The 18,397-nt window shown below is 44.3% G+C and overlaps 1 protein-coding gene across 1 annotated transcript; it reads right to left on the reverse strand.

The window, feature by feature from the left end:
- Positions 1-1,182: 1,182 nt before the first annotated feature.
- Positions 1,183-16,528, reverse strand: LOC125381597. The gene is made up of 4 exons (XM_048398663.1): positions 16,410-16,528; positions 14,280-14,566; positions 3,318-3,656; positions 1,183-1,583 (listed from the first exon to the last, which is right to left on the reverse strand). Exons 2-4 carry the CDS (start codon positions 14,341-14,343, stop codon positions 1,183-1,185), a joined length of 804 nt encoding a protein of 267 aa, XP_048254620.1. The 5' UTR covers positions 14,344-14,566; positions 16,410-16,528.
- Positions 16,529-18,397: the final 1,869 nt, after the last annotated feature.

The following is an 18,397-nucleotide window of genomic DNA, read 5'->3' on the forward strand; positions in this document are numbered from 1 at the left end:
AGAGAAGAATTGAGTCTAGCATTTCTGATATCTGTATCTCGAAAACGAGCTTACACGACCTTTCCACGTTATATTGTTGTGGATACTTTATGGACTTTGTCGTTTCTGAGCGCCATCGTATCCACCTCCTCCGTGTTTTTGTAAATATCAAATTTCCGAAAAAAGGTGGGAAAGACATGAAGCCAAGTCTTTTTACAAAGCTGACATCTGATTGGCTAAAAAAATCATCCTTCATTTTGATTGAGGGTCAAAGGTCGCCCAGGTTCATCGGACGCGACCTTCTATGGAGGTGTCCTCAGCTCTTGACACAGACCGGTATAGCATCGGAGTTTAAAAACTGATTTCATAAGATTGATTTGTGACATGAAGATCCGGGGTAGAATAGGTCTTCAGCAACACATGCTTGTCGTAAAAGGCGAATAACGGGATCGGGTGGTCAAGCTCGCTGACTTAGTTGATGCATTTCATCTATCCAATCGCATGGCTGAATATTGCTTAGTGCGGCGTAAAACATCAAACCAACCAACCAACCAACCAATCTAAATAAAATAGAAATTAGCGCCAGGATATTAGAGTACGTACGGTAACCAAGTGACCATCTATTGCCGTACCAAGAAGTGTTTCTCTCATTGTGTTCAGATATATGTTGTTAATGCTTTGATACGGTCATTATCAGGAAAAATATACACTGTGCAAACATTACTCACTTTTCGGGATATCATTTGCATCGAAAATAATTTTTCCGTGTAAGGTACCTATTTTTAGAAAGTTCATTTACCAAATTGAAAGAAGACAAGGAAACAATGTGTTGTGCTCAGGAAACAAGACCCTTGTCTGGTATTTCACCAGGAACCAAAACAGAGTGTCCTTTTGTGTCCTATTGGGAAATATTTTTATGAAATGCCTATGTTGACATATGTTAAAACGGAATTAAAGCTTCCTCCATTTTGGGGCGGGGCCGTTATCAGTGAAATAAAAGTCACTTCTTCGAAACAATTATGTTAGTAATAAATTCAGTAGTTTGAACTACTGGCATTAATTGCATGTTTCTTATCCGGTGTAGAGAAATCCCTGTCATTTGAAGAAATGTTTTGGTCATCAGGCATCTTCGATACTAATCTTATATATTCTTGTTATATTCGTTGCACGTTGACATATCTTCTTACTTCTGTGAGCCTAGTATCATTCCAGACCTCCATTAAATACTGGTGTGAAAAAAATAACACAAAACAACAAAAGGTACTCACATTCTACGGATAATTCCACGGGAGAACTCTGCTTTAGGGGTCCAGTTTTCAGGAAGAACGGCCCTTTGTGTATTTGGCACACGTACATGGAACCGTTATCCTGTTGATCCACAATCCGTTCAAACGTGTAGTTAAATTCTCGTCCATCTACAGTCTTGTTCAAGAGATCAGCCATCAAGGGGACATAAGTCACATCGCCTAAAGTTTTTCTTGCGAGAGTTATCTCCCCTAACGGCCTTCCTCCGACCCCGCTACACATGAATTGCACTGGTGTTTTCTCTGGGAAGGGCCCTGGGTTGCCATTCACGATCTCGATGTTGACATTATCGGGGTTCTCTGAAAAAGTGATTGATATTATGAGCAACGATCCACGCGGTCGGGGTACGGTGACATGCACGTCAACCACGTCAACCACGTCACCTGAACACCCGATGCCTTATTGCACCTTGTATGACCAGCATGGGATGCCGGGGACCCATTCTAAGCCGGAATCAGAGGGCAGAGAACGTTTATAATTCACGGTACGTCTAAAACCGATTTAGTGAAATGTTTTGCAATCAGCAGCGTCTACTTGTGAGCGAGTGAGTGAGTTGGGTTTAACGCCGCTTTTAACAGTTTTCCAGTTATATCACGGCGCGTCAGCTTAATGTGGGAGGAAAGCCCGAAGTGATGCAGGTCTCAGACGTTTACCACTTCGGTGAAACCCACGAGCACGGGTATGGTGCTGACAAACCTAGAAACATAATTGGGGTGAACGCAGCGTCTACTAAGACTAAACACGAATTACTATTACTTCAAAACGCTACTACTGCCGCTGCTACAAAAACAGCGATCTGAAGTGAATTTCTTCGACTGCCACTACATCATCTACTACTACTGCCCCTGTTACCACAACGGCTACTACACCCGTAGGTGAACTACTTCGACTACAGCCAGTGTTAAATCCGCTGATACTGTACCTTTTTGCTGAACATGATTTTAATCATATACAACTTGTCGCTTTATGGGCGAGATACTGCAGATGCGACTCACTCACTCACTCACTCACTCACTCACTACTACGTTCATCTTATATTAAGGGGTGGTAGGGTAGCCTAGTGGTTCAAGCGTCAGCTCGTCATGCCGAAGACCCGGGTTCGATTCCCTATATGGGTTATATGTGTGAAGCCCATTTCTGGTGTCCCCCGCCGTGATATTGTGAAATATTGCTAAAACCACTCACTCATCTTATGAAAGTACTAGGTGAATGTGAATGTGATGTGAATTGGGTTTAACGTCGCGTTGAAGATAATTGCACTTCTATAGCCACATGCCGACTTATGCGTGTGCATTTGTGTGGCTGCTTGTACTAGTCCGGTTTTATCGTACTATCCCACTGAGAAACCAAGTCACAGTTTAACATGGATACCTTTCTCAGACACAGTATACCGACCAGTTCTTGTTTTGACCCTTTAACGTACCAGGCAGGGTAACAATATGTAGCATATTATAACATCTCTTTGTAAAACGCGGCCTGGGTTCGAACCGCGGACCTTCCGCTCTCCATCGCTGTGTACAGCTGCGTCCCTTGGGTGTGCCAGAAACCTATGATCACACGACCTCGGTAAAATCCACGAGCACGAGTATGCTTCTGACAAACCACACGGTACTTGGATCCTTGCTCGCGAAAGGGGCGCAACTCTGCATACTGCATTGCGGCGCCCCAGTAGTTCATGAATGTGATACACTACTCCACTTTTGAAAGGGATTTTTTTTTTATCTTTCCATGATATAGTGTATACAGTAAACTACGTTTATAACGAACACGGTTATAACGAACTGACGGATATAACGAAATATGTTTCGACCCCGTCCATTTGCTGTTTATATGCTGTATATATGCTTATAACGAACTACGGTTATAACGAACTAAAATAAGTGGTCTCTTTGAGTTCGTTATAACCGTAGTTTACTGGTTTGAAATAGAATGACATATCTGATTATCCGTATCAAAGATTGAGTAGTATATACTCTAAATCCCCACTATGTATGTGAACACTGAACGAATTTGTAATTTAATTCAACACGTACCGAGAACGCCTATATGCATGCGCTTCTCTTTGAGGGCATTGTTGACCTTGACAGTGACGACATAATCCCCGTCATCTCCAACAGCAGCTGTCTGCAAGGTCACGAAGAACTTTTCCTCCAGTTGTTGCAGTTTCACGCGTCTGGACCAGTTCCCAAAACGTTGGATCTGGGCCATCGAGCCATTACCAACTTTAATGACGGCCAGCTCCTCTGTTTGCTTCGTGACGTTGATTGTGACGTCGTCGCTTGTCGTGTAGGGCGTGTAAATCACGTCAAATGTGACGCTTTGACCGCTGAAGACCTCGATCAAATGTGGGACGAAAACGTCCAATCCTTTACCTGAAAAAGTGAATTTTAAAATTAAATAATTGCGTGTGTGACATTTTATTGTTACTACCAGACAATGAGTTGAGAAGTGACGTATATAGCAACGTGTGTGCGCGTGCGTGCGCGCGCACGGACTAAATGCCGGTTTATATTGCTAATCCGCTGAGATATCACGCCGCAGTTTACCATGGATCACAGGCATTTTTAGCCATATTTTAGAGACATTCATGCATATTCATCGTCCAAAAGGTTGCATTATCCTCTTAAATACCGGGCAGAACAGAAGTAAGTAACATCTTTCAACGCATGGGAGGACGCGGTTTGTGCTTGAAACCTGACCGGCCAGAGGCTCTATCCACTTCACCAAGGAGGCTAGCCTGGGTCACAAGCACACACACTCAGACAGTTCACATATCTAACATAATGCTCCTCAATAACCTTAGGGTCGTACAATAAGTTGTTTTTTGTGAATTTCATTCTGTTTGCGCCACTATCCACAATATTACACCGATAGGACGGCGGCCTGTAAATAATCGAGCCTGGACCAGACAAACCAATGATTGACATCATGAGCAGCAACCCACACCGTCAGAGTGTGATAACACACTATCAACCAAGTCACCGAGCCTGACCACCAGATCCACTTAGTCGCCTTGTACGACGAGCAGAACTTGCACGGGATCAAGTCTAACCCAGAGTGAGTGAGTGTGGTTTTACGCCGCTTTTAGCAATATTTCAGCAATATCATGGCGGGGGACACCAGAAATGGGCTTCACACATTGTACCCATGTCGGGAATCGAACCCGGGTCTTCGGCGTGATGAGCGAACGCTTTAACCACTAGGCTACCCGACCGCCCCAGACTAACCCGGAATTCCGTCGGGTACAAGCTTAGAACTAGGACTTCTTCCGTTCGTAATCCAAACACGAAACAAAAATCGAATAAGACAAAATAAGGCCAGATATTTTTTTTTGACTTGCATGGTCTATTATGAATCCGCCGAATACAAAAACTTACATGTGAAAAATAATAAACACACAAAGCCGTGGGGTTATTATTCCGCCGACCGAAAATAAGTAAAATGTTAAAAGCACCAACTCACTCATTTACCGTCGCTATCAATATAAAAGCAATGAATTATTGCAAGTACAATAATTAAAACATATTGAAGCACGGCAAGAAGTGAGCATGCCCCATTATACCCCAAATTTCAACTCCAACACATTTTTAAGTTCATACCATGAAAAGGGCAATATGAAAATCCACTTATCGAAACCAAACTTTGTACTGTACCTCTGATATGGGTATGGAAACTGTGCTCCCATTTCAGTGAGTGAGTGTGTGGGTGAGTGAGTATTGTTTTACGCCGCTTTTAGCAATATTCCAGCAATATCACGGCGGGGGACACCAGAAATGGGCTTCACACATTGTACTCATGTCGGGAATCGAACCCGGGTCTTCGGCGTGACGAGCGAACACTTTAACCACTCGGCTACCCGACCGCCCTACTCCCATTTGAAAAGAATCCATTAAGTACTCTACAAGTTATACCTCAAACAAATGTTGAAGTAAAAAAGAAGTTCAAAACATGAAACAAATCATATTTTCTCAGAAAATCCACACTTTGCACTGCACCTTTTCTATAAGTATGGAAACTGTTCGCTAAATTTGAAAAGACTACATGCAGTAGTTTTCAAGTTATAGATCGCAAAAATGTTTGAGTAAACTATTCTGAGCAAATGAAAAATACCTGATCTTTTTAAGAAATTCCAAATATTAAAATCAAACTTTGCACTGCACTTCCCCTATTGGTATAGAAGTGTTCACCAACTTTGAAAGGAATCTATGTAGTTTTCAAATTATAGTTGAAGTAGTTTTCAAATTATAGAGTTGCACACAAAAATTCCTCGGATGGACAGAATTCCTTGGTATAACTATATACTCCCGCCATTGTAGGTATAACGATCCGTGTCTATGACGTAAGGGAGGCAACTCTATATTTGTTCCTTTCCCTTTTCATCCTGTCCTCACTTTTTCCTGACCACATTCAGAGGAAATAAAACATGTGAAATTACATTTTTTATTGTTTCGACGTGGCCCCCAAATACGTTATCCCCAAAATAAAGAAATCTGGGTTTATTTGATTAAAAACCTCTAAAGCATATTTAAGATACCAGTATTTGATAATAATGTAAATGAAATCATGTTTCAAAATACGTGGATATGTGTCGTCGGACATCAACGTGGATGTTCAGTATGTTTGTTTGTTGATTAACACCACTATCAGCAATATTCCAGCAGCCTGTAAATAATCTAGTCTGGACCAGACAATCCAGTGATTGACATCATGAGCATCGATCCACGCAATTGGGATACGATGACATGCATCAACCATGTCAGCGATCCTGGCCACCCGATCCCGTTTGTCGCCTCTTATGGCAAGCATGGGTTGCTGAAGACCTATTCTACCCGGAATCTTCACGGATCTGTTCAGTATAAACCAGTATGTAATACTAGGAACATACACAGTGATATTGAGGGGCGGTCGGATAGCCTAGTGGTTTAAGCGTTTGGTCGTCACGCCGAAGACCCGGGTTCGATTCCCCACATGGGTACAATGTGTGAAGCCCTTTTCTGGTGTCCCCCGCCGTGATATTGCTGGAATATTGCTAAAAGTGGCGTAAAACCATACTCACTCACTCACAGCAGATGTTAGAAAATAGCTGTAAGTCATTGTAGCTCACCAGGTGCAAGCGACCGTCATATAGCTGGAATATTGCTGGGTGTGGCGTTAAACAACAAACAAACAAAAAGGTACAGTCAAAGTTAGATGAAAACTCCATACAGTGAGATCTTGAACTATCGAGTGAGGAAAGTGACCACTTTGGGGCCAGGAGAAGATCAGGCCCCAAGCACTGTATTGTATGGCGTGTGATGGGTTAAACTAGATCGGGTGGTCAAGCTTTGTGATAGGGAACGTATTTCGATCAAATACTCGTTCATTACTGATTGTTGTTGTTGCCACAGTCCGGAATATCCTGTCTGACCACCTAAGTGACTGAGTATAGTTTTACGCCGCTTTTAGCAATATCCTGCACTATCACGACGGGGGACATCAAAAATGGGCTTCACACATTGTCCCCATGTGGGGAATTGAATCACGTCTGCGGCGTGACGAGCGAACGCTTTAACCACTAGGCTACCTACCATACGGCCCCCTAATGCTAAGAGTTCATTTGTATATATATATATATATATCTACGGGTGAAAACTGAGATGTCACTACCACGTGACTGAAGCGAACGGAGGCTCGTGGGTGTCTGACGCACAGCAGTTGCCCGAAGACGAAATCAAACATGCCAATATGGCCGCCCCGTGTGGGGACGACCTGACAGTTATTGATGGGACGCTAACGCTCACCGTGAACGCCCAAGGTAGCAGGGAAGAGGTTGTGTTACAGTAGTCTGTGGAGGATCAAACGTCTCGACGTTAGTGTGATTGATAAGTCATCAATCAGTCATTAAATGAAACCTGCTTTTGGCATTCGGTGAATAGTATTAAATAAACTACCGGGCATAAAGGAAGTTTTCACCGACTTCACTTGACCAAACACCAAAAACAAAGGCATATGTGAGATTTATGATGATTAATTTATAAACAGAAATCATTTTCCATGAATTAGAATGAAAATGCATTGTAATGCCGACATTGCATTCTCCGCAATACACAAAGAAAGAGTCAAGGGGTCCAAATTAAACATTATACAAATCAGAGTTAATTGAAAAAGTGCATGAAGAGTCCATTAATGACACGGTAGTCAGGTAACACGTCATCAATAGCGAGTGTGACCACCCAGGGCATCCATGCACGCCAACACACGCCTCCTCATTGACGTCGTCAGTCGGCGGATAACGTCAACAGGAATCCTGTTTCAGAAGTTCAATAGAGTCTGTTCAAGTTCCTGTCGGTTCGCTGGAGGCGGTACATGTTGTCTCAGCTGACGATCAAGATGATCCCAGAGATGTTCAATGGGATTCATGTCTGGAGAACAAGGTGGCCAGGGCAATACGTTGACGTTAACGTTGTTCAGGTAGTCTTGAACAACTCGGGCGGTGTGAGGCCTTGCGTTGTCTTGTTGCAAAATTAATCCTCTTTGCTGATGTTGAATAAAGGGCACCACAACAGGTCTCAACACTTCATCCCTGTATCGCTGAGCATTCAGGTTTCCTCGGATGATAACCAGCCGTGTTGTAATCTGGCAACAAATGCCACCCAATACCATGACCCCTCCACCTCCAAACGGGTGAACTTCTCTAATGCAGTTTGGCGCCAGTCGCTCTCCCCTTCGTCGAAAAACTCGAACTCTGCCATCGTTCCTGAACAGACAGAACAGGCTTTCATCTGTAAAGAGCACTCTCGCCCAGTCACGTCGCTGCCACCGACGTACAGTTCGTGCCCATTGCAGTCTGCGTTGACGGTGTAGACGGGTCAAGGCCATTCCCCGGTAAGGTCGGTAGGCTCGTATACCAGCCGTTCGAAGTCGTCGAAGGACTGTTCGTCTGCTGATGGCATGCCAAAGTGCTGTTGTCGACGTCACACATCTGTTTCGGAGGTGAATCTGCCTGATGTAGCGGTCTTCGTCCTGTGTTGTCACTCTCGGTCTTCCCGATCTTGGCCGGTCTTGAGTCTGTCCTGTCTGTTGGTAGCGGATTATCAACTTGCTGATGGTGGTCTGGGAGCAGTTGATGGTTCTGGCTATCTGACGTTGAGTAGCCCCCATTTTGGCCATACCGATCGCTCTGTCTCGTTGCGCTTGTGTAAGTCTGGGCACTTTATTGGTGGTTTTTCGCTTACTGAATGACTGCTCTGTCCAACGTCGGTATTTATGCCACAATCTCGCACGTGGATTTGGACCAATGTATCAAAATCACGTTTTGCGCGTTTTCATGATTCGGAAAGCTGCGTTCGAAAATCTGCGTTGTGGTTGTGGTCATGTTGCATTTGGGCGAATGTTTTCTGCGGGGGTTCAAACCTGTACCAGCCTTTTTGCTTTTAATACAACTATTTTTAAAGTGAAAACTTTCTTTTGCCCGGTAGTATAGTATATTCCACTTTCACCAAATATTGTAGGCAGTAAAATTATCGGAGAAAGGATTTTGATATTTTGGACTCCTCCCTTTGAAGTGTGCTGGATCCGCCCTTGAAGGCTCTATACATAGGGGCGGTCGGGTAGCCTGGCGGTTAAAGCGGTCGCTCGTCACGCCAAAGACCCGGGTTCGATTCCCGACATGGGTACAATATGTGAAGCTCGGTGTCCGGCGCCGTGATATTGCTGGAATATTGCTAAAAGCGGCGTAAAACCGTACTCACTCACTATTTGATATCCAAGTTTCTCGCGAGGTAGACCTTCATAATTAATTGAAGCCCGTGCTATATCAAACAAGTGCATGTATGCAGACACGTGTTGACAGCATGGGTGTTAGCTTATCGGTCAGGGCTTTGGAGAGTCACCAGTCATCTCAATTACACGATAGATCCATTTTGACATATCTCCTACCGGGTGGACCGCCTCTGTGGTCTAGTGGTAGAGCGTCCACCCGGAGAGCGGAAGGTCCGGGGTTTAATTCCCGGCCGCGTCATACCAAAAGACTTTAAAAGATGGTACTTGTTGTTACCTTGTCTGGCGCTCGGCATTAAGGGGCTAAAACAAGGACTGGTCGGCTCGGAGTCAGTATACTGTGTCTGAGTGGCGAATTCATGTTAAACTGCGGCATGGTATCTCAGTGAGCTAGCACTATAAATCGGCATCAGTCCGGACCAGTACAAGCAACCACACACACTCACACGTGCAATATGAGTGCAAAAATCTTTGACGCGACGTTAAACCCAATTTCACCTCCCCTACCTGGTATTTGCACCACCTGACCTGTAGGATGTGTGTATGATTAATTAAAGCGTGGTAGGAGGTTCAGGTCGCCGTTTGATCACGTACGCTGAACGTAATTCCATTTTCAACAAGAGGAGTGAGTGAGTGTGTTGGGTTCAACGCCGCTTTTAACAATATTCCAGTTATATCGCGGCATGTCAGCTTAATGTGGGAGGAAAGCCCGAAGTGATGCAGGTCTCAGACCTTTACCACTTCGGTGAAACCCACGAGCATGGTGCTGACAAACCTAGAAACATAATCGGGGCGAACCGGGATTCGAACCCACAATCCTAGGTTTCTGGCGTGCCAAGGGACGCAATTCTGCACAGCGAATCGCGGCGCCTTAGACGACTGGGCCACCGCGACTGTTCAGATTACGTGTTCAATTTGTATTTCTAATCCAACTGGGGGCACGGGTGGTCCAGTCGTCTAGGGCGCCGCGATTCGCTGTGCAGAGTTGCGTCCCTTAGGCCCGCCAGAAACCTATGATTGTGGGTTCGAATCCCGGTTCGCCCCGATTATGTTTCTAGGTTTGTCATCATGGGTTTCACCGAAGTGGTAAACGTCTGAGACCTGCATCACTTCGGGCTTTCCTCCCAAATTAAGCTGACACGCCGCGATATAACTGGAATACTGTTAAAAGCGGCGTTAAACCTAACTCACTAACTCACTCACTCTAATCCAACTGTTGTGTATACTTTCGTTTGCCCGGCAGTGTATACTAATTGAAAGAGAAACGACATTTCCGAATAATAGATCGTTCTCAGAATATCCAGACGTACGTGGGAGATCTATTTCCTGCAGCACGTGAGTGCACTGATATGAAAAGGTCACGCTATCTAATCAAGGATGTTACTTTATTCGGAAATGAAACCATACATGCACGCATCATATTAAACCTAACTTCCCGCTTTTCGAAAAACGACGTGACATAACATTCTGATCCACCATCCTGCGCCCTACTATCACACCTTAGATTTAACTGTGAGTGAGTGAGTGAGTATGGTTTTACGCCGCTTTTAGCAATATTCCAGCAATATCACGGCGGGGGACACCAGAAATGGGCTTCACACATTGTACCCATGTCGGGAATCGAACCCGGGTCTTCGGCGTGACGAGCGAACGCTTTAACCACTAGGCTACCCGACCGCCCCAGATTTAACTGTGACAAGTATCATGACTCTTCATTGGCATCTAACCCTCTTGAAGATCAGGGTGAGAATTGGTTCTTCATCAACCCCTGCATGCTTGTCAGTCACTGGATTGTCTGGTCCAGACTTGCTTATTTACAGACCGTTGTCATATAGCTGGAACATTGCCGAGTGCGATGTTAAACAACAAACAAACACACATTGGCATTTAAGTGCAGATTACGATTGTATACAAACTACAGGCTTAACCCATTTCGTGATACTTTTATGTGGATGTTTTCATCAGAAAATAAAACCGGAAATGGTGTGCAAAGAGATTCTAATATGAGTTTGGTTTACCCTCCGTGGTCTAGTGGTAGAGCGTCCGCCCGGAGATCGGAAGGTCCGGGGTTCGATCCCCGGCCGCGTCATACAAAGACGTTAAAAGATGGTACTTGTTGTTACCCAGTCTGGCGCTCGGCATTAAGGGGCTAAAACAAGGACTGGTCGGCTCGCAGTCCGTATACTGTGTCTGAGTGGGGTATTCATGTTAAACTGCGGCATATCTCAGTGGGCTAGCACTATGAATCGGCATCAGTCCGGACTAGTACAAGCAGCCACACACACACGTGCATGCACGTCACTATATAAGTGCAATAATCTTGGACGCGACGTTAAAACCAAATTCACCTCACCTCACTGTCTTGTTTTTCAGGATTATGTAGCAAGAGAGCCAGATCAACTATTATAATGGGGGTCGAATCTGGGATTCGAACAAACGAGAAGAGGATTCTGATAGCAAAGGGAAGCAACTCTGAACGGGGCAACAGAGAAATGGCGCAGTACCAATCTGAGATGTTATTTGAAGGGTAGACCTTGTGAAAGGGCGGCTGTCGAGACTTTCCGGCAGTGGTGAGTACTTTCCGGCTGTGGTGAGTACTTTCCGGCAGTGGTGAGTACTTCCCGGCAGTGGTGAGTACTTTCCGGCAGTGGTGAGTACTTTCCCGCAGTGGTGAGTACTTTCCGGCAGTGGTGAGTACTTCCCGGCTGTGGTGAGTACTTTCCGGCAGTGGTGAGTACTTCCCGGCAGTGGTGAGTACTTCCCGGCAGTGGTGAGTACTTCCCGGCTGTGGTGAGTACTTCCCGGCTGTGGTGAGTACTTTCCGTCAGTGGTGAGTACTTTCCGGTAGTGGTGAGTACTTCCCGGCAGTGGTGAGTACTTTCCGGCAGTGGTGAGTACTTCCCGGCTGTGGTGAGTACTTCCCGGCTGTGGTGAGTACTTCCCGGCAGTGGTGAGTACTTCCCGGCAGTGGTGAGTACTTTCCGGCAGTGGTGAGTACTTTCCCGCAGTGGTGAGTACTTTCCGGCAGTGGTGAATACTTTCCGGCAGTGGTGAGTACTTTCCCGCAGTGGTGAGTACTTTCCCGCTGTGGTGAGTACTTTCCCGCAGTGGTGAGTACTGTCCGGCAGTGGTGAGTACTTTCCCGCAGTGGTGAGTACTTTCCGGCAGTGGTGAGTACTCTCCGGCAGTGGTGAGTACTTTCCGGCAGTGGTGAGTACAGTCCGCAGTGGTGAGTACTCTCGGCAGTGGTGAGTACGGCTTTATGCTGTTTTAGCAATATTCCAGCAACATCACGGCGGGGGGACACCAGATGAGAATCACACAGCGTTCCCACGTGGGAATCGAACTCGGGCCTTCGGCGTGACGAACGAACGCTTTAACCACTAGGCTACCCAATAGCCATGTTCTGACAGTAACATGTAATATAGGAGTAAATGGTAATGACATATTACTGTCATAGATCAGTCATGAATGTTATATATACACATTCGCAACATTTCTCTTGTCGGGCGGCTGGTGCGACGATAGCAAGGCTATTCCTACTACGTCTGTATATATACTGCTATACAAGCCAGATCAGTAATATCCCATTGCAGGTGTTTTACCTTGGTCTTTTTTCGAGTCTTTTAAGATCTTTGCACTTTTTTGAGTCGGGACTCTCAGTAAATATTTTCGGTGTCAAAGTCTTATAAATAAACTGTATAGAATTGATGTCAGTCATTGGCCATATTTAAATAACATTATGTTTGAGTTGCAGATTTTGCAGTTTGTAATCCCTTATTTAAATCACACCCTTTCGGTATAAAGGATATGTGTAGGTTGTCAAATATGCTAAGGAAACACCATACACATGTTTACAGTCAAAATGTGACTCACACAAGGAAATATATACCTGCCGATATGATTGTCAAACCGGGGTCAAGAAAGTTTGAACTACCTGTATATATTTCAAACAACAATAAAAGTAGAAGTGAGTGAGTGGGTGAGTGAGTTGTGTTTAACGCCGCTTTTAACAGTATTCCAGTTATATCACGGCGTGGCAGCTTAATGTGGGAGGAAAGCCCGAAGTGATGCAGGTCTCAGACGTTTACCACTTCGGTGAAACCCACGAGCACGGGTATGGTGCTGACAAACCTAGAAACATAATCAGGGCGAACCGGGATTCGAACCCACAATCATAGGTTTCTGGCGTGTCCACGGGACGCAACTCTGCACAGCGAATCGCGGCGCCTTAGACGACTGGGCCACCCGTGCCCCCATAAAAGTAGAAGCATTTACAACTAACATAAATGTCAGTGAAACATGCATTCGTCCCAATCATCCTTGTCATCCTGGTCATCCTGGTCATAACACAACAGGGGCGGTCAGGTAGCCCAGTGGTTAAAGCGTTCGCTCGTCACGCCGAAGACCCGGGTTCGATTCCCGACATGGGTACAATGTGTGAAGCCCATTTCTGGTGTCCCCCGCCGTGATATTGCTGGAATATTGCTAAAAGCGGCGTAAAATCATACTCACTCACTCACTCATAACACAACAATGCAAGGCATGACTTGTGTTAAGGTAGAATGGATGCAGTATAGTTGAGGAACACAACACAAACCAGATGGAACATATCGTCCAGTGTGTTGGACGGGGTGGTAACGGTGAACACGTAACGCTTATGTTTGAGAGGTAGAACCTGATTCCAAATCAACTTCACTTAATTTCCATGACTTTTATTGATAGGTATAGGGATGTCCCTGTTGGACTGAAGAAAGTCCATCTCTGACACTAAGAGTATTTCTTCCCAGAATTACGTGATTACATTTAATGAACCAAAAAGCCATACCTTTTTGTGCCCCCAGGACTCGCAGTGCACATTATTCCGTCACATCAATTGTACAAAATGAACGTGTCAAATATACGTATGAAACGCCAAGTCGCTTGACAGATGGGATTTTCATAAAACGTACCTTAGCGTCCCGAGCTCTTAATGCAATTACACACATTTAAATGATTAAATATATTTAAATGAAAAAAACCCCATTCATCTGTCAATGTCTATGATAATTTAAAGTACTTTTTTGCTTTGAAGACCGAAAACCTGACAATAAACAAATTGCTATGCGTTTTAGAAGGTTTTAATATAACCAATTTTAGAATTATTACCCATGAAACGAACAAGCTACACCATTCATATTTAACGTTAAGAATATTCATCAATCAACGCACACATTAATGTGGAAAGGAAATCTTACCTTTTCCAGTAACACAGCTTAAAACAATAAGGGCCAGCACACAACCCTGCCGTACTCCTGCCATGGTAAAAGCTTCTCAGGAACACTGGGCGACTTTAATTGATTCAGACCAGAAACTTCATTCGACTTCCTGATATGCCGTCACTGATCAGTGTATGGAGCTTGAATAATGCTGGCTTTCAAAAGCTTGAGTCATACAAGGATCGCCCTGTTGGGGAGTTTGTCGACGCGGAAGGGATAGGACTCACATGTGCATCATCAACAGCTTGATTCAGCCTCCAGCGTGACTGCAAGATACAGAGTTAGATCATGTGAAACTAGTGCGGCCAGTCGACCGCTTAGTTTTGCTTGATTGAACACGTGTGGATATACTTGGAAGACATGATTGATCGAACACGTTCCTGAAGCCAACGCTACATTTTGACCCAGTTATTGACTATATAACCACCGTTATATTAATGAGCGAGTCAGTATGGTCTTACGCTGCACACATTGTATGTCGGGAATAGAGCCTTGATATTCTGCGTTATGCATGCTTTAAACAGTGGCGAACCGATCGCCCTTAAATAAATGAAATTTTGATATAACCCTGACTCTTGTCGATCCTTAATGGTATTTATAGCTAAAATGGATAGAATTATCATTAAACCGCCCGCACGTTATCAGAAATGAGCGGGCCACTGTAACTTGATAATGCCCTCATATTGCTTGACGACGGGCCATTATCAAGCCCGTTGTTAGGTGACGTCATAGGGTAGAGAAAATGACGTCACGTATTATAGTGTCGTCATCTGGTTTGTTCTATGACGTTTCCATGTTTGTAAAAATTGGGTCAGTGACATTCGTGTTAATTGCAAAATTTTTAAAAACCGATGTTGTTGTTTCTTTTTATTTGATAACAAATTCCATCCATTTTAGCTATAATAACAATAACGCTATTTTTCAGGGCATTATCATATGCAGAAGCCCTCGGTCTTTTCAACTGCCCTCCTTCGTCGGGCAGTTAATGGAAAACCTCGGGCTTCTGCAAATGATAATGCCCTGAAAAATAGCGTTATCGTTATAGTATAAATACGGATGATCGTTTTTCTTATACTGAACGTGATGTTTGTTTGTTTGTTTGTTGTTTAACGCCGCACTCAGCGAAATTCTAGCTATATGACGACGGTCTGTAAATAATCGAGTCTGGACCAGACAATACTGTGACTGACATCATGAGCATCGATCCACGCAATCGGAATACGATGACATGCCTCAACCAAGTCAGCGAGCCTGACCACCCGATCCCGTTAGTTGTCTCTTACGACAAGCATAGTCGCCTCTTACGGCAAGAATGGGTTGCTGAAGACCTATTCTACCCCGGACACGGGTCGTACTTGGTGTAAAGACAGTTCATACATATTATAAATAGTCACCTAAGGTCAAATTACTTCAGTTAGAGTTAGTGTAGTACAAAGGAATTGAGTTAACTATTCCGGATTTCCTTCAATACAGATTCCGGAATGAATTTGTGGGACAAAGGGCAATTTAATTAATTTTCACATATCTGACGCTGCCTCATCCACTCATGCCACTCACGCATACGGACTAAGTATTCGGTCACCCACAAGTCCATTTGAACAGATTCCTCTCAAGGCCGTAGTTAACCTTTTTTGACAGGGGGGGGCAAATATTTTTACAAGTATCACTTGTCCCCAACTTGATTCAAATAAAACTGTTTACTATATAAAAAAAATCCCCCCCCCCCCCCCCCCCGGCTGGCTGCAGCACTGCCTCTGTAGTTGGACCCCAGTGAGGACCCGGGTTAGAATTGTCTTCAGAAACCCTTGCTTGTCGTAAGAGGCGACTACCGTAACCTAAGAAAAATGTTTGTTTGTTTGTTTGGTTGGTTGTTTGTTGTTTAACGCCGCACTCAGCAATATCCCGGCTATATGACGGCGGTCAGTAAATAATCGAGTCTGGACAGGACAATCCAGTGATTGATATCATGAGCATCGACCCACGCAACTGAGATACAAAGACGTGCATTTTACGACAAGCAAAGTCACCTTTTACGGCAAGCATGGGTGGCCGAAGACCTATTCTACCCCGGATCTTCACGGGTCTCATAAAACAAAGAAGGTAGCTTACCTCAGAGACTACAGAATGACCTTCACGTGTTGAGTGGATGGTCAGTGTGAGTCCAACACATCCCCATGTGATGGTTACGAGAATCGGAAGCAACGTCCTCTTTTAATGCATGTCACCTCCACTTCAGTCAGAGGCGGAATAGAGTAGAGAATTGACCTTAATTTGGTGTCCAAGGTCACGCAATGCAGTCTGAACTGTCACGCGCAGCACATGCCGCACGTGTCATATGTGCGAATGTACACAACAGTCTCGTCTTTTGGTTTGTTTACACACTCGCTTTTATGCAGCAGACGATGAGGTGAACTGATATCGGTATCAATCTTGTTTTTTGCCCAATTGTATTGTCACATATTCTTTAGATATTATAGTAGCAGCAACTATTCATTTAATAACCTATAGTTGTACATATCATGCTTTCAAAATGCCCACCCACAATGACTGATAAAAAAGTTAGACACTTTTCTTAAAATATTATCTTTCGTTGTGGTGCGGTCGTCAGACCTGACCGAGCCATCGGAATAAGTAATTTTGCAAATTGATTGTAGACTGTTCTTGAAGGAGAAAAGCATGCCATGTATATTTATACTGCCTTAAGTCGAATTTGAAACCATCCATACGAGGTGAGGTGAAATTGGGTTTAACGTCGCGTCCAAGATTATTGCACTTACATAGCGACGTGCATGTACGTGTGTGTGTGTTTGTGTGGCTGCTTGTACTAGTCCGGAGTGATGCCGATTTATAGTACTAGCTCACTGAGATGCCATGCCGCAGTTTAACATGAATACCCCACTCAGACACAGTATACTGACTCCGAGCCGACCAGTCCTTGTTTTAGCCCCTTAATGCCGAGCGCCAGACAGGGTAACAACAAGTACCATCTTTTAACGTCTCTTGGTGTGACGCGGTCGGGGATCGAACCCCGGACCTTCCGATCTCCGGGCGGACGCTCTACCACTAAACTACGGAGGCGGTCTACATCCATATGACGACGGTCTGTAAATAATCGGGTGTGGACAGACAAACCAGGGTTCGATAGTGTGAGCAATGTTGTGATATATTTTTATACAGTGGTGTACAGCCTGAGACATGGCGGAAGACTTTGGTACACCGGATGGTGATTGTGATTATGTTTATTGATGGATTAGAAAGAAAACACTTGACGACGACGACGATGATGATAACGATGATGTTAATGCCGACGACGATGAGAGCGATGATAGTGACGATGTTAATGACGAGTATAGCGACAATAATTATTACGATTATAAGTGAGTGAGTGAGTATGGTTTTACGCCGCTTTTAGCAATATTCCAGCAATATCACGGCGGGGGACACCAGAAATGGGCTTCACACATTGTACCCCTGTCGGGAATCGAACCCCGGTCTTCAGCGTGACGAGCGAACGCTTTAACCACTAGACTACCCGACCGCCCCATTACGATTATAACGACGACGATGATGGTGATGATCATGACGTAGACGACTGTGCGTTTAGAGATCAGATGGTAAGAGACATGCCAATCACGACGAGGTGGTGAAAAAATATAAAGAATAAAAAAACTTCAAAATCATAAACGTGTTAATCAATATTAATTTCTGTCTTGCAGCTGTGGCACAAACTCTACTAAAACTCGAACTGGATACCAAAACACTTTATAATCGAAACAAATTGCATAAACAGTAAACTACGGTTATAACGAACTCAAAGGGACCAATAATTTTAGTTTGTTATAACCGTAGTTCGTTAAAAGCATATATACAGCCGATATACATCAAATGGCCGGGACTAAAAAATAAGTTCGTTATATCGGTCAGTTCGTTATAAGCGTGTTCGTTTTAACCGTAGTTTACTGTATAGTCAAATAACATCTGTAACATGATTCGATGAACTGTAAACAAGGGAGGTAACTTGTGTCAGCGTGGATGCAGTATTTAAAACAAAAGAAGAAATCGAACACCAGTTCTGGGATTTCTCGCAGGACTTCACG

Source organism: Haliotis rufescens, unplaced genomic scaffold (assembly GCF_023055435.1).
Source record: "Haliotis rufescens isolate VD_foot unplaced genomic scaffold, xgHalRufe1.0.p SCAF_18, whole genome shotgun sequence".
NCBI classification, from domain to species: domain Eukaryota; kingdom Metazoa; phylum Mollusca; class Gastropoda; order Lepetellida; family Haliotidae; genus Haliotis; species Haliotis rufescens.